Genomic DNA, 24,225 nt, shown 5'->3' with positions numbered 1-24,225 from the left:
CATAGAATACATCGTTTGCTTCATCCCCCTCAATGGCACAATGGCTGGCTTGCACTCACTGAGGGGGTGTGCGGGTGGGCGGTTGGAAGTGGCGCAATATCAAGTGCAATAGCTTTAAATTTACACATGGGAACTTGCCATTTTCCACAATGGACAAGGCATTTTTCAACTAAGTAATGTCTTCTCTGATGCCTCACCTGTTGGAGCTTGGCAGGTATTATGTACAGAGAGACCAGACCAAGCCAAGGGGGTTGCTGGCAGCCCCTACTGTATGTGCTGGAATGTGCCATGGCTTGCTTTTGGGGTGGGACACTATGACCTCAGGCAATAGGATGGGTGGGTGCGACTCGACTCACATAGAAAAGGAAAGGAGCAGTGAGAGATGAGGCGGGTGAGAATTGACAAGAGCTACAACTCATTTACTCCTCAAACCAAACATTTGAGTGTCCATAGATGGAAATACTGGGCTGACGTTCACTGTGAAACCGTAGAGTGGGAACGACACGGGTTAATGATTTGTGTCATCTGCGATTGAGTTTCTGATTTTGACAACTGTCCACTTTGAGCGCAAATAAAATTTCCACTTTACTTTTGCTTCACACAGGGAGGAGGGTGAGGAGACGGAGGGGGAATGCTGTTTCTTTAAGAGAGAGGGAGTGAGAGTGAGTGAGAGAGAGACAGAGAGAGAGAGAGAAAGGGAGGGACCTCTTTGCCCTCCAGAAACCAGGAAGGGAATTGAGTTGATCTGCTGCTGCTTGGTTAGCGCATACGGGGCTTTAAGCTGCACAACAGTGAGAGGGAGAGGAGGAGAGGAGAGGGCTGAGCTAACCCACAACAAGCTTCACCACGGCCATCGCAGGTGAGCTAAAGGCACCCCGCCATCCCCCCTGCTGTCTGCCCTGGGCCTGACGACCAGAGGGGAGCAGGGCAGAGGAGGAGAGGAGAGAGGGAGGAATGAGGGAGGGGGGACAGAAAGGAGAGCAGGGTGGGGGGGTTGGCCGGAGAGGAGAGGTGGGTCGCAGCAATAGTCCCTAGTCAAGGTTCCTCTTTTTTAATCCTCCTAAAGTACTTCCTCTGTACTGCTCTCTACCTCTGGGGAATCTTGAGATAAAGTTTATAGGATGTGTTCAATGCATTAACTTTTCAGGCAGGTGGAAGCACTTAGAGAAGGAGGAGGAGGAGGGTGTGGGGGGTGTGGGTGTGGGGGGCTCTCGAGAGAGGGTGGGGGGTACTGAACGAGGGGAAAAGGGAACCAAAAATAATTGTATTGGACAAGGTATAAGCAGTAGCAACAACTTTTCAGGACAGTGGCGATTGAAATGCTCAGTGCGGTCCCAGTTGTGTGCTGCGTGCGCAGGGCATGTTGTAGTGGCATTAGACTGTTTGGAATAGGAACAGCCTAAGTCATAATTTAGGTCAGGAGTTTTAAGTGTGTCTGAAATGTCACTCGAGTGTGAGCCAATGAAAGAATCCACCTCTGTTGTTTCATTACTGCTCTGACAGTTGAGGCTGAATTTCCTTTTTCTTTTCTTTTTTTCATACTAAGCTCGGCCCTGTTTGATGGCTGGTCTGTACTTTAATACCTGGCAGCCTGCTAGCAACATACTGTAGTGTATAATTCAGCCCTGAGTGCTTACGTTAGAGCAGGCTTGGAGATAGTGGGGGTGGTGAGGACGGAGAGAGCTGGGACTCGTAGTCAACAATAGGGGCTGTAAAGCAGGTCGAATGAGGTTTCAGAACTCTATATCCCAGAGTGCCTTGCCCTCGGCCATCCAGGAAAGGGAACAGCCGCCAGCCTATCCTGACAAGGAGGTGTGGTGAGTGAGCAGCTGGCAAGCCAATGAGTGCAGGGAATGCAGAGCTGAGTTGTGGGCTGAAAACAGAGGGGGGTTGGGGTGCTGGTGGTGCTGGTGGTGCTTGGGGAGGGTAGGTGTCTGTTTGTGTGGGATCAGGCAAGGGCTTGCCTGTATGACTAGGGCCACTCGCAAGTTTCCTGTCTGGTAAGGCTCAAGCCCTGCCCAGAGACGGAGGCAGCAGAGCTGGCCGGCAGGCAGATAGGGCCCGGGAAACATTTTCTGCCTATTTGGTAAGCACTCCAAAGACACTCTCACTCACACACGCGCACACACACACACACACACACACACACACACACACACACACACACACAAACATACACACATACACACACACACACACACACACACACACACACACACACACGGTGCCTTTACTGTGACTGAGAGGAGGAGACGAGCAGAGAAAATAAACACCATAGCGTGTTGTGTGTGTGTGTGACGGAGAGATGGGGCTTGATAGAGTTCAGAGTTCTTGACCCACTTGCAGATAAAGGAGGGAATGGCAAATAGGTCAGTGCTGAGTGTAAGGTGCTGCACAGACACTGCTCAGAGAAATAGTTTGTGTCATAAAGTTTTCATTCACATCAGGCCAACGTGCATTGTGCACCATTGTTGTTTCCAACTTTTTAAGAGACAATATTCTTTTAATGCTGTGGTCCTCTGCTGTGATTAAATAGCACTGCTGCTATTATTAGTAGAGTGAAAAGATGAAGACAGTTGCACATCCTGTACTGCTCCGTCTTTCGAGGTGTTAGTAATTCAACTAAAAACCACCGCATCAAGTGTTTGCTAGACTGGTAGATCGACAGTTTGGATTAACTGCCAGAGTACAGGTGGGGTGTTCAGTAATAGTTTATTTGAGAAACCTCAGACCTCAGCTGAATCCATGCAATATTCAAATATAACCACTTGCATACTTCTTGCTGATTGATTAAACATTTTCTCAGCTACTCACACCATGGTCAATCTCATGACATATTTGTCTCCCAGTCCACTCGCCCCCCTTCCTTACCATCATCTTGTTAACAGCAGATTCTAATCTCGCCTGTCATGTCCTGCTTGCTTGTGGCTCGTGGTTTAAAGACTTCACAGGAACCTTGACTGCCTTGCTCGATAACCAGATGCATATTTTTTGGCTTTGGATACTTGTTGAACCCGTTTTTTTTTAAGCATGTGGGCACGGTGAGGGTACAAGAAGAGCACGGTACATGAAGACGCCCAAATGCTGGGAAAGTGTTTGGAATGCTTTTTAAAGAGACGACAGCAGTCAAGGTTGATGACGTTTCTTTTTATTCAGTTCAATGTCATAGAAAAGATTTGTTACATTAATGTTGTCCTGGTGCTTCGTCTATGCCACCTGCTAGATGCCTCTATAGAAGAAAAGTATAGTTACTTCAAGTACATTCCAGCAAGAGGTTAAACTAGGACGCCATATGTGTTTGTGTGTGCGAGTGTGAGCCTGTGAGCCTGTGTGCATGCATGCATGCGTGTGCGTCTGTGTTACCAACAATAGACTCCAGGGGAATTGCAGGGGACTTCAGTGGCTGTGGGCTGGTCCAAGACACCACCCATCAATTTGGCGGTGAGGCTGAATACAGTTTGATATTCCTGTATGTTTGTGCCCACACCACTATGGCCTGAAACTAGCAGGTTCAGGCAGACTGAGAAGACAGGTTGCGTGATGTCGCCGTGGCAGTTTGAGGCTTTATTTTAGAGTGAAATGTTGGCTGTATACAATGCACTACATGTAGCAGTTATGTTTGTTCAAAGTGTTGTTTTTTTGATCAAATTATGTACCGCGACCTATATGGTGGAATTATGGAGCTATTTTGTACTTGATACCAACAACATAACTTCTGCGCTGACTGTTCTATTTCTGTATGTTTGTTTGTATAGGTGAAAGCATTTATAATACTTTAATCTGCTTCTTTCTTGGTGAATGCAGCTTCACTTCCCCCCCTAATGTTTGGTTCCTCTGGTCAGCTGGTCAGTATACCACAGCTTCCAGCCTGGCTAGGCAGATAGACAGACCCCTCTCTGTTGTTTTTCTGTTGTTGTGCTGAAGTCTAGGGGGAGTAAAGGGGCTTCTTCTGTTCTCTTCTGGGACATTTATTATGGCGAGGCCAACACAACCTGATCAAATTAGAGTGGGAAGGCACTAGGCTGGGATGTTTTTCAGAGTGGGGGTAAAACTAGACTTACATGTTCACACTTTCGGAGTTGATGTCTTTTGGTGAAATGTAAATCAGGGTTTTTACATTCTCAGTATATTGTAAAAACCCTGAATAAGTTTAAGGCAGTGTAATTGATTGTTATATTGATATTAAACAATGTGGTACAAATGGACCAGAACCTCCTTTTAATCAAGCAGAAAGGCCAACTGATCAGAAAGGGGATATGTGACCAATTTGACACTATCTGGATGTTGATTTAATGAATTGGTTTGGATTGAAACAGGAGAGAAGATGGGTGGGTTGCACTGAAGGACGGCAAGACACAGAAGGTGGGGTTGGTCTGCGATGCTTTGCCTCCTCAGCAGTGGAAAGGGGAAGTGGGTGATGTGGTGGGTATTTTGCAGTGCAGAGTCTGAGACAGAGATGGAGTAATGATGAGATGAGAGCGACAGATGAGAGGAAGAGAGAGAGAGAGAGAGAGAGAGAGAGAGAGAGAGAGAGGGTCAGACAGTTGGGACAGAGAGCGAGCGAACAAGCAGAGAGCTGGTCATCTGATAACAGAGCGGGTTCTATTACACGCCTGTCACAGACTCACAGGAAGTCCTCTTTCCCTGTTGGGCTGCGCATGCACAAAGGCGCATCCAGGGCACACTGGGCCTGCGGACTGACCAACCGGCTTGCTCGGGCTCTGCAGGACGACGCTGTGTCGGGTTGTAGTGCTGTTTCTGAAGCCATGTGTTAGATTTTGTTACACTTCCTGGTTGGCAGCATGGCACTGTCAGAGCATGTTACTCAAGCTAAAAGGAGCTCAAACTCAGTGGATGTGGTTTTGTTGCACTACAGCTTATGAAAGGCTGCTGTCCCAAGGCGTGTGTAAGAGGATTGGTGATTGGCAAGGAAATATCCAGCAAAAGTCAGTATTTTTAACTGTCTTGAATCCCAACAGTTGTAGTTTTTAGTATATTGGGATTACATTGACTTGACTTAACAAAAACTAATGCTATGGAATGAATTGGTTCATTAGGTAATACACCATTGTGTTTCTCTGTATGGATGGAGTGACCAGACAAATGGAAACACCTGCATGATGATATACAAAAGCCTTGCATGGTACTACCTTATTTTAAACGATCATCTTTTGCTGAGTATACTACTTTGTTGTCTTAACTGCATTGTGATTTTTGATGCTGTGATACATTTTAGTGTAGTGGCATTGTATTATTATAAATATGAAGTTGCTAATATACCTGCGATAATAACATATAGAGGAGCAAATATAAGAAATGATCACAGTACACCACAAACTACAGACGTAAAAATAGCGTTTAAGAGTTTGATCACTTTATTTTAGTTCTTTTATCAAAAACTTAGTTAGTTTGGAAAAGTAGTAATTCACAGCTCTTGTACTTAAAAAAAAAAGAAAATACAGTCGCATTTAAAACAGCGTGTGAGCTTCTCAGGTTTCACTCTCCCAGTTCCTTTGCTATCTGGGCACAAACATAGACCTTTATAACACCATAAATCCCCCCTGCTAGCTTCCTCACATTAAACTTTGCCCCAACTTGTGGGTGGTTTCCTTTCCTCTTATTGAAGCAGGTTACACCAGGTAACTGAATGAGATCTCAGTTCATCGTTGACATATGAGCCAGATTCCTAGGTCGGAGTTATGATTGAGCTTGTGAGTTTAACGCCCTGCCTCGCCCACTACCTTTTCACTGGCTTTGTGTCTGTGTTTTGGCTGCACTTCCTGGTTAGTTCCTAGTAAACGCTGCCAGGCCTAGATCAGCCCATACAACTTCAGTTTTATCTATCGCTTACCCTCTTCCTGCTTTGCTCCCAATATGACCAATCAGGTTTCCTTCCACTACTGGCAGCAGTGACTCACTTGGCTGGGGCACTTGCTCAAAATCCACTCTTACAAGAAACTGCCACCCCTTCCCCATTCTGATTATCTTGTGTTATCTTGGTTCGACCTTGAACCCTCTTGACCTGAGAGAAGTGATTCCCTTGCAGCAGGACGGGCTAGGCAGGTTGTTGCCATAGAGGCCAGTTGAGATAGTCAGTGAAATGAGGACAGGAGAGGAAAAGTGAAATGATTAAGAAAGACTCAGGGAGGCGAGGACAAGAGCAAAGGGCCAACCAAGTTCTTCAACTTGTTGTTTAACGTCCAGAGTTTTCAGTCCTGACTCTGCTGCTTCACTCTCATCTTAATACAAACACTTGAAGACATGCAGTCTTCACCTGAGTAAAGTTGGGAGTAACCTGAAAAGAGTGTTATGCAAAAGGAATATTGCGTCACAGGTTGTTATCAAATACACAACTGCTCTGTATTTCAGTACTAAAAAAGTTACAAAGTGCTTTAAATGGCTGAAACAGGAATGCAAAAGAAGGGATAAGTGATTTGATAATGACACTATGGCTGGGCAATATTTTGATATTATATTAATAATGTGGTATGAGATATCGTCTTAGATTAAAACTACGTAAGTCTTCTCCTGGTTTTAAAGGCTGCGTTACAGTAAAGCGATGTGCAGTGAAGTAACTTATTTACTGATTATTTATCATCGTGTAAATATTTTGTGAAAGCACCAACAGTCAGTATTGTTGCAATATGGATATCAAGGTATTTGGTCAAAAGTATTGTGGTATTGGATTTTCTCCATTTTGCCCAGATGTCAGTGAGAGAAATCACTCTTATGGCCAGTTCAGTGGGTGCACAATAAGAGAAATGGGAGTGAGCAAAGTCAATAAAAGGCTAAAGTCAGGAGGCTGTGATCGAAAACAAACAACATTCAGGAAAAAAAAAAATATATATATATACACACACATATATACATTTTCTTTTCTTTAGCCATCAAGCTCTTTAATAGAAACATTTCTTAACTGGTGGTGTTGTTGATCTCTCGTGCGTTGTAAATATAATTTGTTCTTTCATCACCGGGTTATGTTGTTGATGTACTAACTAGCCTCCTGTCGGCCTACCTGTGGTCTCCCTTTTTGAAAGAAGAATACAGATTACCGCCGCCTGCTGGTTTGGAGAGTTATCTCCTCTCACGCACGTGCCGAACACACGGGCTGGCTGGCTGTCGGCTGTAGTCTTTACGTGCGTTCAAATGTCACTTTTTGGGTGAGCCACAGGTGACGTGAGGTGACGCATTAGTCAGCCTTTGTTGCCACTAGTTGTTTGAAGTTTGATTCAACTGCCTTTATGGGCCCTGACTGAAAAAGCCGGGTCAAGATGATTTGAAAATGGTTTGTCGCGTTTTGCTGCGAGTTTTAGCCTAAAACTAAACAGACTAAATGAACACAGTGCAGACAATGAGTGTTAAATAAATGTTCATTTGGTGTCTCATCAGAATCAGAACCAGCTTTAATGGCCAGTGTGAACACAAGTATAACAAATTGAACAAAGGTAAACATAAACGTAAGACTGTTACGTACAGGTATGAAAGTATACACAAGCACAGCACAGGGTAATTGTGAGCATAGTGCAATTGAGCAGAGTGTTTTTCTCATGTTCATTTTGTGTAATTTCTTCTCATTACATTGTTGTTTTTTATCTGATGCAAAAAACAAACATGTACCAGCCACCATGCTCTCTGATTATCATCATCAGCGATTGAAAAACCCATTTCAATCACTTTTTTTCATGCCAGAATTTAGAAACTAGAAACTAGTAACTGATGATTTTAATAAAAAGGAGAGCAAATGAATAATAGTTGCTGTTAAATTCAGTGGGGTCGAAACAAACAGTTCCTCAAAAATGGAAATATTAAGTTAAGTGCCACTGAAATACCTGATGTTACTTTTTTTTGATACCCTGATAGTCATTATTTTTACTTAATGCTTTTCTTGAATTCAAAAAAACAAAGCAGTTGATTTCTTTGTCTATTTAAACATCTGAGGGTGCACAGGGTTAACAGTTTGTTCCTTTGTATTTAGGAATGACTGGTATGTGTCAGCCAAAGACAGAGATACTTTGAGAGTGGAAATTCTGTAATCTTTAAATGATTCAGGAATGATAAAAGCACACTTGCTAACTGCAACCACAGCCTGATGTCAATGTGTTCGTTATTGAATGACAAGCAAATTGGGTGTGACTGCCTTGGCATGGATAGTAAGAACAACCACACACACAGCACAGTCGTTTGAGGTAACAGCGAAATGGGAACCGCTTTACAGGAGACCGTTCTGGACTGTTTCATCCCTGAAGTGTAATTTTGAACTCTGTCCTTGCTGCGTGTAGATATGTTGGAAGGGGCAGAGTTACGTTGCGGATGAGATGAAGGTAATGAGGGCAGGGATGGGATGGGTTGGTCCTGTGTTAAAGCGGTTGTTTGACTTGCAAAGCAGGCCTGGGTGCTCTTAGACTGGGCATTGAGAGAAGGCCCTTCCCTGGAAGTGGAACACCAGGGACACGGAGAGCTGCTGCGCTGCTTTGTGCCGGGTTGCGGACCTTGTCACCCATAGGCATGAATTAGTGATAAGGAATGTTTCAAGCCATGAGGAGGTGTCGGGATCAGGTTTGTAGCACTGTTTCCTCTTTCTTAGTGCTCTTTGCGGGGTTATCCGGGGACAGGTGGCTCCTGCATGTAGAGTAGTCTCTTCCATGCTTCGTTGGCACTGAATTGCATTTGTGTGTGCGTGCGTGCGTGTGTGTGTGTATGTTTTATCTCCGCTCAGCGTCTTTACCCAACAAAGCCGTGACCCAGGGTCAGCTATATGTACGGGGGATAATGTGCTACACAATCTTGCAACAAAGCCTGGTCTAGTGCATGTGCTCTGCGTCTGTGTGAGAGAAAAGCAGCACGGCTCGGGTCTGGATGGGCTCCTCGCAGAGATCTATTTCCACCTGTGAAGGACGTGACCAGTAGCCATGCGGTTGCCCTTCGTCTTGTTCTGTCGTCCATCTCCATCTCACTCTGCTTTCTCTTCGTCTCTCCCTCCTGTGTCATCTCTCTTTGTCTGTGCCCCTCGCCTCCCTCCCCGCCGCATATTCAGATGGGGTCTTGGATAATAAAATGTGCTCATGCCGTGTCTGACAGTCTGTTTTCATCAGAGCTTTGTGAAACACAGAGGCTTTGTTGTCAGCTGCCTATCAAATCGTGATTGAGTTAAGTCTGATGTACAGTAAGGATAAAAAAACTGAAGAGCCGTCAAACATTTTATCACTATTCAAACCACTATTCAAACAAAGCAGTACTTACTAAAATATGACCTGTGTTATTTGACTGTACAATCTTTTATCTTTAACATAATGTTTTGAGGATCAGGATAAGTTTGAACAAACATCTTCTCTCCTCTCCTGCCTGCCTTCGGGCTTTACCTAACTCTCACTTGTGGGCAGAGCTGACACGTCATATGTCAAGGTGTGGTGTCAGATAGGCGTTGCTTTTTGCGGGGGGGAGAGCTTAACTGAGGAGAGAAAAGGAGAGGTGAACACAGGTGAACAGGTAGGAAAGAGGAGAGGCAGCCAGGTTATGCAGGTTTAGTTACGGGGAGGGCTGATCTGAAGGAATGTCATTTGAATGCCTCGCTCTTGCAGAGAGCAACACACTCAATGCATCCTCTAACCCCCTGGCCTCACCCCCTGCTGGGTCACCCTGGCAGATGGGGAGAGGGTGGGGTGGGGGTGGGGGGGGGGCTTCTGTCCTATATGCGTGTTTATGTGCGTGTGTGTTATGTGCGTTATTGATGTCTCTCCTCTCTGTGATGCTACAGTATTTGCTTGTGTGAGTGTGTTAATAGAGAAATTGAGGATGGCTCGTTCTGCTGAAACCCCCCCTTCCACTGCGCAGGCTTCAGTCGATCATTTTAATCTCCCCCCACACGTGAGCGAGGGGACAGCCTTTCCTGAAACTTGGCACACAGTACAGGGTGGGGTAACCAGCTCAGACCGGATTGACAACCTCCCTTTTTAATACTGTTCCCTCGCAGCTTGTTGCGTGTCCTCTTCCTCCTCCTGTGGAGTTTTTCCACAGGGTCTGCTCTGGCAGCCCCCCCCCCCCTTTCCTCCACCCCACCCCCCCACCCCCCTGCTCTCGACTGACAGAGGGAACAAGCTGCACAGTCCAGCTCCCAGCATGCACTCTGATCCCCACTGCCCTCTGCCTATGTGTCCTCCACGACCTCTTACTTCGTTTCTTGCAGGAGTGCATGCACACACACACACACACACACACACACACACACACACACACACACACACACACACACACACACACACACACACACACACACACACACACACACACACACACACACACACACACACACACATGTAGGCATGTATACAAGAACAACAGTCACCTGCACACACATGTATACTTCCTAAATTGTTCACTTAGTCACGCATCACACACAGGAAAATGCATTCAAAATTGTTGTGAGCCTTTATGTTTTCAGTGCCACCCGAAGCTCATTTATTGCACATTGTCACACTTGTGCTGTTGTAGTAAATCTGTAATTATGGCTTTTTTTTGCCAGTAGATTTGCTTTCAAATCAGTTCCTAGCATTGATGTGCAGCACTAAGGTGTTACTGTGTGGCTTCACTCCGGTTACTTGGGACACTCGCTCAAGGCTCTTGGGTCCAGTGAAAAAGTGCAATGTTTTAATTGTCTGTTTTTGCTACTGTAGTAGGAAGCAAACAGTATTACAGCGTTCAACAAATGTGGCAACTGTAAAGCTGTGAAGTTCAGTTTCAGATCATATAGCACAAAATTATTTGAGCCACTTTTTTAAACTATTATTAATTATTTTTATTCCTTTTTGGATGTAAGAAACACATCATGTCGTGGATGGCTTGGGTTTAAAAACACACATTTTCATGAAACTGTCAAAGTGTTGATGGGAAAAATCACTAGAGATGTTTTTGCACTGCCAAGATACTACTAATAAATAAAGATGACTTGTTAGAGTGAATAATTTTAGATTTCATTTAGAGGCTGAAAAAGACGGCACATAGTTTACTTGGATGAAGGTCATAAACATAAAGTATATCAAAATAATATCAAAACTTCACAGTTTTCTAAATGAGATGACTAGATTATGGACCAATTACTAGTGTTCATCAACCGCCTATATAATGTATATTCTAATGCGGCAGTTTTCACTTGTTAGTGTCTCATTGTCATTGCACGTTGTCTGATTGCCAGATGCTAAGATGTTTAAGACTGATTTGATATATTCAGTTATTTTTTGATCTTTTTCTCACAGTTGTGATATATATTTTTGAAAGTATATCCTTTAAAAAGCTGATTACCAAACCAGTTTTACAGCTAATAACAATACTTTTTTATTTGCACGCAGTCTGATACGACCCAATTTTGTAGACATTGATACTTCACTCTGTATGTGTGCATTTTGTCTACCCGCTGTATGTTATGGACTGTGTACTCATACCTTGTGATGGATATAGGCATACCAAGGGCTGTGCATCAGCGAGAGTCTGGGGGTAAGATATGTGTGTCATGATACAGGGGCTAGGAAAAGTCAAATAGCTGAAGATGCATAACTAAACAGCACAAAATGAACCACTGTCTGCCATGAATGTCTGCATGAAATCCATCAATTAAAACTTGATACGGTGGGGCGGCCGGTGACAGTCGTTAGAGCAGTCGCCCCATGTAAAGAGGCTGAAGGTCCTCGAGGCAGCGGCCGTGGGTTCAACTCCGACCTGCAGCCCGTTGCTGCATGTCTCCCCCTCTCTCTCTCACCCCATTTCCTGTCCTATATAATAAAAGGCTTGAAAAACTGCCAAAAAAAAAATCTTTAAAAAAAAATTGATACGGTGTCACAAAATCAATCGTGATACCCAAGTGTATTGATTACTTACAGTGGGACTCCTTTGGACGCTCATTTCCATAAGGCCCTCTTTGTATTATTAAAGGGGCCCCTGGTTTAGATCTCGAGAATAGGATTTAACTGTACTGCTTCCTGGCCTCAACAAAAGTGTGAGTTGGACTCAAGTGGGTTCAGTGTTTTTAGTCTTCATGATTACAATATTGCAATTGAAGTTAACCCTACACTTGTACTTAAGATTTTAAATTTTACACTGTCCTCCGTGAACTTTTTGTGTGCACTGCATTCCGGTGTATATTTCTGACTGTGGTGAATCAATTAATCAATATTCCTCTCCCTTTCTGTATCCACATAAAGAATGCCATGAACTGATTTATTGTTTCCTGTTTGTGTTTCCCCACCATCCCATCCCTCTATCCTACTCTTCTCCCCTCAGACAGGCAGACGGACAGACGGCAGGACGGATACACGGGTGGGGGCTGTGCTAGGCGGCTCGGCGGCAGGCTGGTGGAAGATGTCGTCAGGAGCCGGTGGGAGGGGTGGGAGGCGGCTCAGGGGGACAGCAAGCAGCAGTGGTGGAGGAGGGAGAGGAGGTGCAGGAGAGGCAGAGGAAGGCCCTGTGGGGATCCCTTTTCCCGAGCACAGCGCAGACATCCTGGGCAACCTGAACAAGCAGCGGCTCAGTGGACTGCTGTGTGATGTGCTCCTGGTTACCCAGGACCGGGAGTTCCCAGCTCACCGCTCCGTCCTGGCGTCCTGCAGCTCCTACTTTCACAAGCTGTTCACTTCAGGGGCCACCGCTGACCAACAGAACATCTACAACATCGATTTTGTGGTGGCAGAAGCTCTGGGAGCGTTGCTGGACTTTGCCTACACAGCTACATTGACAGTCAGTCACAGCAGTGTGGCTGACATCCTTGCTGCTGCACACCTCCTGGAAATCCCACCTGTCCAGGACGTGTGCACACACCTGCTGGACACCAAAGTGCTCTCCCCGCCGGTACAAGACCATTATAGACATAAGTGACGTGTTAAAGTCAAATTTAAGCTTTGATCTGCTCTGCCTTAATTAATTAGCGACACCATAAGCAACCCATTGTAAGTGTTGAATGAATTTATAGAAAAGCACAGACGATCTAAGATAAAGTTCGTGCTAAGTAGATGTGTTGTCGAACTGAAATAACTCATTCACATTGTGGTTCTCCTGCTTCAGCCACTTAGGGAATGAGGTGTCTGGTCTTCATACCACCCCCTTCATTAAATAGTCAGCATAGCCAAGCTTACATCATGGCCTTTATCAGTCTCTCTCACCACACGCCCACAGCTTTTGGATTCAGCACTTACTCATTCCGAGCCAATAGCGTGTGTGGACGGACAGCATGCTATTTTGCCAGCTACAGACACAGCATATCACAGCTACACTTCAGCATGATCAAGTGTAGCTGTGATGTGCATATGCATGTGCTCATGGGTATAATGAACCCCTGGGTGTGCATCTAGGATACCCAGATAATGATCTACCTAAGATGATAGGCCTTATATTTATAGATTTAGGTCTTTCTCGTCAGCCTTTACCTTGGCTGATGTGCTTTACAGAAAGTTTTTTTAAACGTAGTTATTTATTTTTTACAGTACTACTGTACGTTTGTCTCCCCCCTCTTTCTTTTTTGTGCAAATTTTCACTAACTAAATGTCCTGCACTCACTCTGTTTATTACGTGTCATGTTTCACTAGGCGGGCAGTGAGCGAAGAGATGAAGATGAAGATGAGGAGGGGAGGGGCAAAGGAGGCAGGGAGCAGGGGAACCAGGTGCGGGCCCAGGAGTACCTGGAGTACTTCCAGAGAGGGGCGCACTGGAGCAGCAGCTGCAGCACGCCAGAGCTCAGGGACCTTCCCACACACCTGCACTTTAACCATGGCAATGGGGGGGCTCCCAGCAACGGGGCTCCTGCTGGCCCTGGTGAGTACTACTCCCCCCTGGCCCTCGCCTTGGTCCAGGCCCCAACACAGGAGCCAGAGGATGAGGATGAGGATGAAGAGGAAGATGAGGACGGGGAGGCGGTGCAGGGGAACGGAGCAAGCCTGGGGTCATCTTACTACCCTCCATCCCAAAATGGGCACTTCTACCTCCCCCCTGAGTCTAGGCTGGGGCAGGAGACAGAGGTGGAGGATGGAAGTAGGGAGGCGAGGGAGAGGGGTTCTGCCAGTGCCCTCCTGCAGCAGATGATGGACTCCATCGAGAGGCAGAAGGAGCGTGCAACAACCGGGGAGGAACAGGGAGATGGGGATGACCCAGACATGGAATTTTACTTGAATTATTTTAACAGCACGCAGCAAGAGGATCCAGCTTCTGCTGCTGTGACACAGGGAGTGCCGCCGCTCTGGTTATCACGGGGCAGAACAGGCCAAGACAGAGGAGTAGGAGGAGATAGGGGGCCGGGAGAGAGAGGCAGCGGGGGTGGAGGAGGCGGAGGTGAGAGGAAGATGCGCTCTAAGGCCTTCCAGAAATGCCCCATATGCTCCAAGGTCATTCAAGGAGCAGGCAAGCTACCCCGCCACATCCGAACGCACACGGGAGAGAAACCTTATGAATGCGCCATCTGCAAAGTGCGCTTTACCAGGTAAGTCCGATTAATGAAGTGACTACCCCATGTCACATGTACTAATAGTCTTGGACTTGGCACTGTAGACAAATCGCCCAGCAGTGGGAAACACCACAAAGCCAGGAGTATTAGCACTAACCAACTTAGCTTTGCGTTAAGGAGGCAGCACAGTGAATCTAAATGTTTACCTTGATCATAAGTGGTGTTGTTCAATGGCGCATTGTAGCCAAATTCTAATCCAAATGGCATGTCGAATATTCCAGCTTTGAGAGAGGGGGCTGATGGTAATAAAGGTTGTTTTATTGGGACAGCCTTCATAGCAAAGTCCTGGAATTTTAACATAGGATCATATAAAAGAAAGCTGTGCTATGGCAGTGTTATCTAGTGGAGGGCTGCTATAAAGTGGTGTGCTCTGATACAGAGGGGGATTGCAGGCTCTGGATGGTGCTCAATGTGTTCCAATGCAGTAATTTGAACTTTTGATCTTTGGTTATGTTGATTATTGCCCACGGCAGAGTAGTTACACCACCACCCTCCTCTCATTCTGTCTTTACCTCTCTAATGAAATCTGCCATGTGCCGCTCAGATAAATGTGCCTACTCTACTGCAGGGGACTTGAGTGCACATGGTTTCCCTGTATTTAGGAGTCCTACCTTTTCCTTGAAATCATTCCTTTAATTAATTAATCAGTGGACTTGTGCTGGAAATAAATGCAGTCAGCTAAAAATACTCAGAACCTCTGCTGGCATGGCAGGTAGGGAAGACCAATCTGAATTTGCCTTCTGGCTAAATTTGAACGCCACTGGGAAGGGGGTATTGTAATCTTAATCCTGTTTGATCAGGGTTAAGAGTGTGCCTCGCACGGTAATAAATCACTCCTGTCCTTTAAATAATTCACCTCTGTCAGTGTGCCACTTTTTTTCCCAGGGCTTCTGCCTGTGTGTATTTGTGTGCGCACATGTGTGCTTCTCCTCACTTATGTTATTTTTTATATAGTAACAGTTTGTTGTACAGACCTGTAAGGGTTGCAGTGTGTTTATGTTTACTTGTATGACAGCTAATCCACTTACATGGCATGTGTGTGTGTGTATGCGTGTGCCAATAGAGTTGTCTTAACTACGCTTGTTTGTTTAGAAGGGCCTCTGCCCTGAGTGCAGAATGGGTTAGACGATTAAAGAGCTCGGGAGCTAGAGAGATAGTAAGGGCTAAAGGGGGGGAGGAGGGACAAGAGTCAGACGAAGGCCAAGGCAGCCTGATAAAGTTTAGAGGGCGGTGGTGAAACATTGCAAAGTAAAAAATGTTTCAGAATGTAATGAGATGGCTTTACATTTAAAGAAGTCAAGCAGAGGTTGTGAGGCTGAAAAATTGATGATGAAGTGCAAACTCATCTATATTTTTTTACTATTCAATGACTAATGTCCTGATTTTCTTTTCTTTCTGGAATCTGTCAATTGTTATGGTGTCATCCTCAAAGAAAAAAGACCTGTAAAAATACCAATCGACACAGTGAACTTTGAGCTTTCTCGTCGGTCCACACTTGGGCTCTTCTGTGCAATTAAACGGATAAAGATGTCGAGTTTATGGCTTTGCCTCAGTTGGCCTGGCTGCCCTCACAGAATAATCCCATTGGAAGGAATCCAAAATATGGCTGTTTATTAGGAAATTAAACCGTCCAAATCATATTAAGCTGACCACTGTACATATGAGAATGAATAATGTATTTTGAGTTAATTATATATGCGTACATGATATTACATATCCTGATGAGTAATTGAGGCTGAAGAGAAACCTGAAGCTGGCTGTGTGTATGCAGATAGGTGTAAGCTGATCCTCTAGTGCATTTCAACCTTTTATCTGTGTTTTCTGACGAGATTTTTTTAAATTTTGTTTTCTTCCAGGCAGGACAAGCTCAAGGTTCATATGCGGAAGCATACAGGAGAGAAGCCTTACCTGTGTACGCAATGTGGAGCCGCCTTTGCTCACAACTACGACCTGAAGAACCACATGCGTGTACACACCGGCCTGCGCCCCTATCAGTGCTCAAGCTGCTTTAAGACTTTCGTGCGTTCGGATCACCTGCACCGCCACCTCAAGAAGGACGGCTGCAACGGTATCCCCTCTCGTCGAGGCCGAAAGCCTCGGGTGCGAGAGCCAGGGCTCCTAGATGCCCCCCTGGGCCTGCTGAGCCCCAGCTCTGACACAGGCCCTGAGCCCCGTACCATCAGGGGACGGCGGCGCTCGGAAGCCTCCTCAGCGGCAGAGGTGGAGGGGGCTGCTGGAGCCTATGCACACAGTCCTCAACTGCAGGAGTTGGCAGGGGAGGCAGGGCCCTGAGACTGCAGGGGCGACAAGGACACTGCTGGACACCATAGTCACTCTGCACCGCCTGTGAGACAGGCCAGTGAACAGAGAGGAGAAAAAACATGCAAAGGCAAACTTTAAAAAAAGAAAACGAAACAACTAACTATTCCTCTATAAACCAAATCAGGGTGTCACAAAAAATCTAATCTTTATATTTCTTTCTCCTTTTACTTTAGGAAATGGAGTAGACATGCAAGCACTTGAGTCTGTTTATCTGTTAAAGAGCAAAGAACGCTTCAAATCATGCACCCATGACGTCCACTTTCTGGGCCATTTCTTTCTTTATAATATTAGGGGTTTTATACATTGGCATACGTGCTTCGGCAAGTGTATGATAGATAGACTACAAAGAAACTCAGAGCAACTATGCAGTTGATTTAGATTTTTATTGGTTTTGTCCTCACAGCCTTCAAGCTCTAAGCAAGGTGTCTATCAAGCACCTTCTGGCTGCTGTACGGGTGAAGCGAGGACAAATCCTCCCAGTGAAAACAAGTCTTTTTCTATTCTTTCGCAGGTCTGAACTCTGAAATGTACAGTTACCATAGAAACAACATTGCCACAAAATGGCATATGCAAGGAAAACTCACCACAATTTTGATGCAACAGTTTTTTCTCTCTAAATGTTCCAGAAAGAATCAGACAAGGGTTTGATTGAAGTGTTACTTACTCTCTAAAAATGCATTTTAAGAACGGTTTGTCTTATTGAAAAGCAAATTCATGTCGAGTCAAATCCACTTTAATGGGGGCTCTTCCATTGCAGGACTAGGGAATATGAGGGGTGGAGGGTTTGTGTTTTTAAAGCACTACCATCGTCAGTTTATCTATTGGCTTGACTATGTTGCCTCTTATCCCTCACAACCCTGCAATTTCAGCATTTCTGTTTTCCCTTTTGATTTTGTCTTAATTGTTTTTTTTTGTCGTTCCTATTTTGTTGACTGCTTCGGGTACTTGACACTTTATAATTGTATACATGTATATACAGCAGGTGGTGATATGACATTGGTCCCTTCTTAATGCTGAGGTGTACTTACCAATTGGGTTTTTTCCTCTTAGGCTTGATGTCATATTTCTCAAAGAGTGAAGCTCGTGGGTGAACGAAAAAAACCTGTATGAATGTTTGATGAGAAAGAAAAAAAAAACATTGAATCACAGCATTTGTCCTAAACTTAACACTTGACTTGTATAGTTCCTGCCCAAAGGATGAGGAGGTCGAATGAATGAATGTGCTGTAACTTTGTGCAGTTTTTCGGAATCTGTCCTTGTGTGACAAGGCGCGGGTAGCATTTAACCAACCGCAGGTTAAAGGAATGGCAGGGAGCCCAAGTGACAGAATGAAAAAGAGTACGAAGAAGAGATAGATGAGCACCTTTTTTTTCTATGTTTGCACAGCTTTACTAAAGATATCCAACAGAGCGAAAGAGAGAGAGGTATATTTAAAGGAAGTGGGCTGGTGTTGGGGAGGGAGTGAGAGGAGGTTTATGTATCATGCTTATTCCAATCTTTTTTGGCCCTAGGGACCACACAACCATGAGGCAACCTGTATGATGAAGAAAGCAATAAATACCTGTCCAAGTTGTGAGGCCAAATAGGAGCGCAGCTGCAGCTGGTTGATGGGGGAGGGGAACAAGGGAAGGGGAGGGGGATCTCACAATGTCTGTTGCATTCCAAAAAATAATCTCCCCCAGCTCAGCCACGTTTCCAGGCAGGACGGGATCAAATCAGGCCTTTTCTCTCCCTCGCTTTCCCTCTGTAGTCCTCTAATGCCGCCGAACTAGCCTGGAGGGGATATTATTATATTAGAGCCTGGTGTGACTGTGGGTAGGACGCCTGGTGCTGGCAGTTTAGTGTGCGAGTGTGTTTGTATGTAGGTGTGTTTGTCTACATGTGTGTGCGTGGCAGCCAGGGTCGCTCTGGCCACATCATCACTGTGTGAATCAGCCACAGCCTGTTCAAACATGCACCCTGAGCTGCCAGTCCCAATGCACTTTCTCTGTGTGTCTCTGTCTCTCTCTTACACGCACACTCTCTCCGCTCACTGGGTCCAGGTATCCCGTAGAGAAGGGGAAAACACCAGAGCTGACATATCTGCTTGAATATTGTAAGTGACTCCACGCATCTGGATTTGTTAGTCTTAAAAATATCCAAGTTGTTATTGAACTCCAAATCCAATTTTATTTTCCAAACTCGCACACGGAGCCTTTGAGTCAAGAGAACATGCATATGATTTAGAGACACCCCCACGACCCCATCCTATAATATCTGCAGTAGTTCAACTATCAGTCCATTGCACCTTAATTGGAAAGAGGCAGGTTATGAATGCACTTTGTTACCGAGGAGGGCACTTTTGTCAACAAAACGGGTACTTTGAAACAAACCAGTTGCAAATGAGATCAGTCCTTCTGTCCATGGTGGTGAAGTTTAGCTCCGCCACTGGTTTTGTTCAGGTTTTGACGACAAGCTGCCAAAAAAGAGACGGCGGGTGGGTTCCTATACAAACATGTTGAGTTTTGTGACCTTAAAAAAAGACTAAATTAATCCATGTAACTGATCGCACTTGAAGTTTCTGAAATCTAGTGACTTGTCTTTATGTCTTAATGTAGTGAAGGGGCTAAAAGGAGGAGGCAGACAAAGAAGAAAGGGCACTGTGTGTATGTGTGTGTTTATGTATGCATTTTTTCTTTGTGCATGTGCACAAGCATGTGTTGCTGGCTGGCAGGCTGGAGGGTCTCAGGACAGGCTTGGATAAACAAACTTTGTGTCTGCCCCATCTGTTCACCAGCTACTCTCATAACTACACGTGTTCTCTGAGGAACTGGTGATAATAGGTCCATGGTACCACAGAAGCAAAATACCATATTGTAAAACAACTCATTGGACAGTTGCTTGTTTACTTCATGGCTCTCTTGGTGCAGATTTGCATAACTCTTTGTTTACCCTTGTTGGTCATTGTCAGTGGTTGGCTAGGTCTTAATCGTTTTAGTTTCTATTACTTCTCTGTTATGATAAAGATGGGGTTTATTAATGCACAGTTTGACTCCCACAGGCAGACCAGTGCAAACTGGGTGTGTGATATTTATGTAGTGGTACTTGGTATGGACCGCTTAAACCAATTTTGTCTTGATGTGGCAGAAGGTAAGAACTGTTCGCCATCTTAAACATATATTTTTTTTACCTTAATATTTCCCCAAAAAGTCACATGTTGTTTGTTGATTAACCAAAGCGTGTTGCCCTCAGTGTTAGTCTACTGTAGACTAGATATATTGAAAGTATGTGTATAATTTATCCAGACTGGGCCTCCCTCACTAAGCCACACACAGATGCCCTCTTCTTGAATACATATGCAGAAATGTGTGTGAAATCGTACAGATATTTACTTGACTTCGCTTTCACTCGCTCTTTGTATCCTTACGATAGAATCAGAGGTTTAAGGATGTGTAGTTTTTTTCTGTCTGCACTTGTTGTGCTACATTTTTTTCTAACAATTTTACATGGCTGTGTGCGTGTGTCTGCGTGCATGTGCGTGTGTGTGTGTGTGTGTGTGTGAGAGTTTGGGTCATGGTTTTGGGTTGCTGTGCCAGGAGGGTGGGTTAAATGGGTGCTTGGGTGGGGTTATGGATTTGAAGCCTGATAGCACTGGAAATGGTGCTTTAGCTGAGAGAGCAAAAGTTTGCACTAATGTTAAATGTCCTTGTCCTGCTTATGGGAGAAGGGCACGAGACCTCAGAAAGGCCTGTGTGTTTCCATGAGCACAGCGCAGTGTGGTTAATCAACGGTCTCTTAAAGAGTCCATCCAACCCCTCCATAGAAATAATCATGTACAGTATATTTAAGAAATATACGGACGTCCAACAACAACAAATACCAAAGGAGAAGAAATGGCTCGCATTCAAGTCATTGGACATTTTAAGCTACCAATCTCACGTTGGATTAAGAGGTTTATTATATAATCTGAAGGCTCTTGAGAAGAGAACTTTTGATGGACACTAGAAAGTGTGATAACGGGAAATCATATTTGCTCTTCATATAAAACATATTCCAAATATACAACATTTAGGCACTTAGAAAGTAGCAAAGCCTCTCCGAAACGAGCGTTTTGAGACATTTGTCCTGGTCCGATGGCTGAGATGTACTGTGTGCAGGTGCCAGAGATGTTGAATCCAGTTCTTTTAAAATTTTACAGATGATGGGATTTCGCTCATGTTCAGTCATTTGATGAGTAATGATATGAAATGATAGTGAAATATATTGTTTTTTGTTATACACTGTTTGTAATCATTTGCTGAACTGGATGGTTTTACTTTCTGAAAAGGTTTAATTTAAATGTTCTCTAGTTGAAGCAGACTGGGACTTTGTGGGCTTGGCTGAACAGCACTAAGCTTTTTGTTTTGATTGTTTTTTTTAAATGTTTCCAGACAGTTGTATTGTGCAGTGTGGGGCTGAGGCTCACTCCCACCAGGTGGACAGTGCAAACATCAAGGGCCACAGCTTGCCTTACGTGGGCAGAAACTGACAAAACTCTTTTACCATAAGCACTTTTTCTTCCCATATTTTAAAACCAAATGTAAAATCTGATTGGCTTGGTAATGAAATTGACCATGTAGTTGTTTAAGCTTTACGTGAGTTAATTTATAATAATGTCTCTGCCACTACTTCAGAGCTTTGTCTGTGTCGGCCTCTACGGATCCATACTGATGTGTCCCCAGCCTCAGCCCCAGACCAAGGTTACTCTGACCCGGCTCTGCGGAGACAGTCTCAGAACTTCATTGCAAATGTTTTTCCAAATTGACCTTGATATGTTTTTTTTTTCCTATGCTGTTATCAAAGAGTTTTGGTGAATCTATCTGAGAAGGCCATAAAACAAAGACGACCAACAACTATGATAACAAAATAACTGTAAATAATCAAGCGAAGCAGGGCGGGGTGACTGTTATTATTGAGATTCGTGGCGGCAGACAGAGGACTATTTGCTTTGCTTCGTCATATGCACACCTGATTTTGTTTTGTGTGTTTTCCATCAGGCTCTTGATGCACAGCAAGCTGAGCACAGCATATGCAGTACAGCACTTTGCGCAGCGTGGCTCTGGCACTTACACAGACAGCCCTGGGTCCTTCAGAGAGGCAGGCTGCTGTCTGTTGGCTGCTCTCAGCCAAGTGGGGACAGTTTGCACTTGGAGTCTCTCAGTCTCTGGGGATACAAAGGTTGGCATACAGGGAGGAGGATTAAATACGGGTGGTAGGGGAAGGCTGGATGTTGTTTTTCAGGGAGGTTAGAAAGCCCAGGTGATGGACTATATGCTGAGCAATGGTTCAGTGTTGACCCTGTAAGCTGGTAGGAATTGCATGGCCACAATATGATAAGAATTGTAACACAAAGGAGGTCACCACAGTTTTCACATTGGGCAACCGCACCAATGAGAATGTAGCTGACCTCCTTTGTCTCTATGTAAGTACTACTCAGGTGGAAAATACACTGCTATGCATTGGGTTTCAATGTCTACTAAGTTTATGGTCTGTCTAATCACCCTCTGAGTTACTTCTTCTCTGTATGTCTTGTCCGTACCAATATTTAACATAAAGTTCCCAGAAAGATAAAAGCAGGAACATTTCCCTCGTTGTAAAGTGGCTGTGGCCAGCCTATTTCTCCATCTAGTATTGATCCAGTGAATTGTTTGTTGGAGGGAAGGAAGCCACTGGAGATTCAGTCTTATTAGTCAGACTGTAGCATTTTTGAAAGGGGATGGGGTTGGAAAAGCACGGAGGCAGGGGAGGGGAGGGGGGTGTACGCTCTCTTACTCTCTTCTCCCACCGCTCTCCCTCTCTCCGGACTCAGAGTCTACATCTTTGCTGCCGACCGGCCTTTGATCAGAGATCACACATCCTCAGCAGGGGAATCGACAGGAGAGAAAGGAGGGAGAGGAGATCGGATACGGAGGAAGAGACAGTTTCAGTTTTCAGTCACCTAAACTAATTTAAGATACATTCCACAACTTCATGCTGTGATTTCCACTTTGGAGGTTTTGGCCGGTGTAAAGGATGCGTGTTGCAGATGGCAGGAGGAAACAGTCAACAATTTGCAGTTGACCGTTTCACTCTGTCTGTCCAGCCTCACTATCCCTGCACCGCGTGACACACAGACATGTAGACACAGTTTAAAAGGCCCCTCGGTGTACCGCTGTCCAACTGCCTTTTTTTGTTTGTTTTCAGCTTCTGCGATTGTAACAAAAGCACTTTGCGAAAAGGCCATCCAGAATTTTGTGTGCTTTTATTTTATGGTTATCACTATTGTTGTTATTTTGTTGTTCCTGTCGATGTCTTTTCTTGTTTTCTCAGTGCGGACGATTACTTAAATGAAAAAAAAGAGATTGAAAAAGAAGAAAAAAAAACAAGAAAAACTTGAATATTTGGGATCTGGACTGAAGGTGGTTCAAGATACCACCTCATCTGGACATAAAGAAACACATCTCTGTTATACTACCACCATACCTGTTGTATGCAGCTTATTGCATAGTCACACAAAGGCAGGGGGGTTACTGGACAGACCTCCCTCTACCTGCTCTCTGCTTACTGTCTCAGATCTTGTTGGGAGAAAGGTCATTTGAGCTCATTTTGTGAGACACTTTTTCTTGAAAAGAAAACCTGTATAACAGTTGCAAAGCTTTCTGAGAAGGCTAGCTGTGCTGAATGTTAAACATGCAGTGTTGTATCCACTGCAGAATCGTTTTGTCTGCAATAACGCCCTGTCTGTAGTTTAAGGCTGGATCTGGTATCCGTATAGAGCTTAAATGATTCTGAAAGACAGACGAAATGGCCAAACGACCATCATGCACTTTTGCAAATCAGTACACAAACATCTTTGGCCTTAACATCTCTGTCAAATCAAGATTATTGCAGTCGAGTGTAAGAGAATAATATTGATCATGATAAACATTCGATGAATCCGTAGTTCAGTAAATGGTTTGACTTGGGAGAGGAAGAAATAGGCTACTATTTATATAATAGGTTGATTTGTAACTGTGATTATTATGATAATCCTTTACAGAGTTATTGTTTTCTGATGTTCGTTTAAAATGGAAGAATATGTCGTCAAACCTGGACAATAATTGTAAGTGCACAGTCACATGAGGCGAAAAACTGCCGCTCCATTTCTCTCTCTGCGTTGAAACTTTCTTCTTTCTTGCACATTTGACCACACCCCACTCCACACACACACACACACACTGTGTATCACAACAAGTGAATCCCAAAGGCAGAGCACCTGCTGTGGCATCACTAATTGAATGGAGCGTGGCCAGAAAGCGCAACGCCATCAAACATCTTAACCTGCAGAGTGCAGCAGCCGTTTTCTTCCCCATGTGATTTAGTGTGGCTGTACTTTTGAAATAAGCCATTTCTCTTCACAAAAGTTGTTTCGTAGCGTAGCTGTCTGT

General features: G+C 44.6%; 1 protein-coding gene across 3 annotated transcripts; it reads left to right on the top strand.

Moving 5' to 3' along the window:
* The first annotated feature begins 769 nt into the window (after positions 1–769).
* On the top strand, positions 770–24,225 carry zbtb7a (zinc finger and BTB domain containing 7a). 3 transcript variants are annotated; one of them, XM_083911015.1, is made up of 4 exons: positions 770–859; positions 12,271–12,834; positions 13,569–14,455; positions 16,336–24,225. In XM_083911015.1, the coding sequence occupies exons 2-4, from the start codon at positions 12,349–12,351 to the stop codon at positions 16,769–16,771; spliced, it is 1,809 nt and encodes a 602-aa protein (XP_083767141.1). In that variant the 5' UTR covers positions 770–859; positions 12,271–12,348; the 3' UTR covers positions 16,772–24,225. The 3 variants fall into 3 exon arrangements, with proteins under 3 accessions (XP_083767141.1, XP_083767140.1, XP_083767139.1); XM_083911014.1 differs by lacking the exon at positions 770–859 and adding an exon at positions 8,193–8,321; XM_083911013.1 differs by lacking the exon at positions 770–859 and adding an exon at positions 8,306–8,556.

The sequence above is a fragment of the Echiichthys vipera genome (assembly GCF_963691815.1).
Source record: "Echiichthys vipera genome assembly, chromosome: 3".
Taxonomy (NCBI): domain Eukaryota; kingdom Metazoa; phylum Chordata; class Actinopteri; order Perciformes; family Trachinidae; genus Echiichthys; species Echiichthys vipera.
The sequence above is the reverse complement of the archived record's forward strand: the minus strand, read 5'-3'. Positions and strand labels throughout refer to the sequence as shown.

What these genes read in the sequence shown, in the direction of transcription:
- zbtb7a (XM_083911013.1), top strand. Translation starts at nt 8,524, where the DNA reads ATGTTTCAAGCCATGAGGAGGTGTCGGGATCAG. An exon ending in TGAGGAGGTGTCGGGATCAG is followed by an intron (nt 8,557 to 12,270) that starts GTTTGTAGCACT and finishes TTCTCCCCTCAG; the next exon opens with ACAGGCAGACGGACAGACGG. An exon ending in CCAAAGTGCTCTCCCCGCCG is followed by an intron (nt 12,835 to 13,568) that starts GTACAAGACCAT and finishes ATGTTTCACTAG; the next exon opens with GCGGGCAGTGAGCGAAGAGA.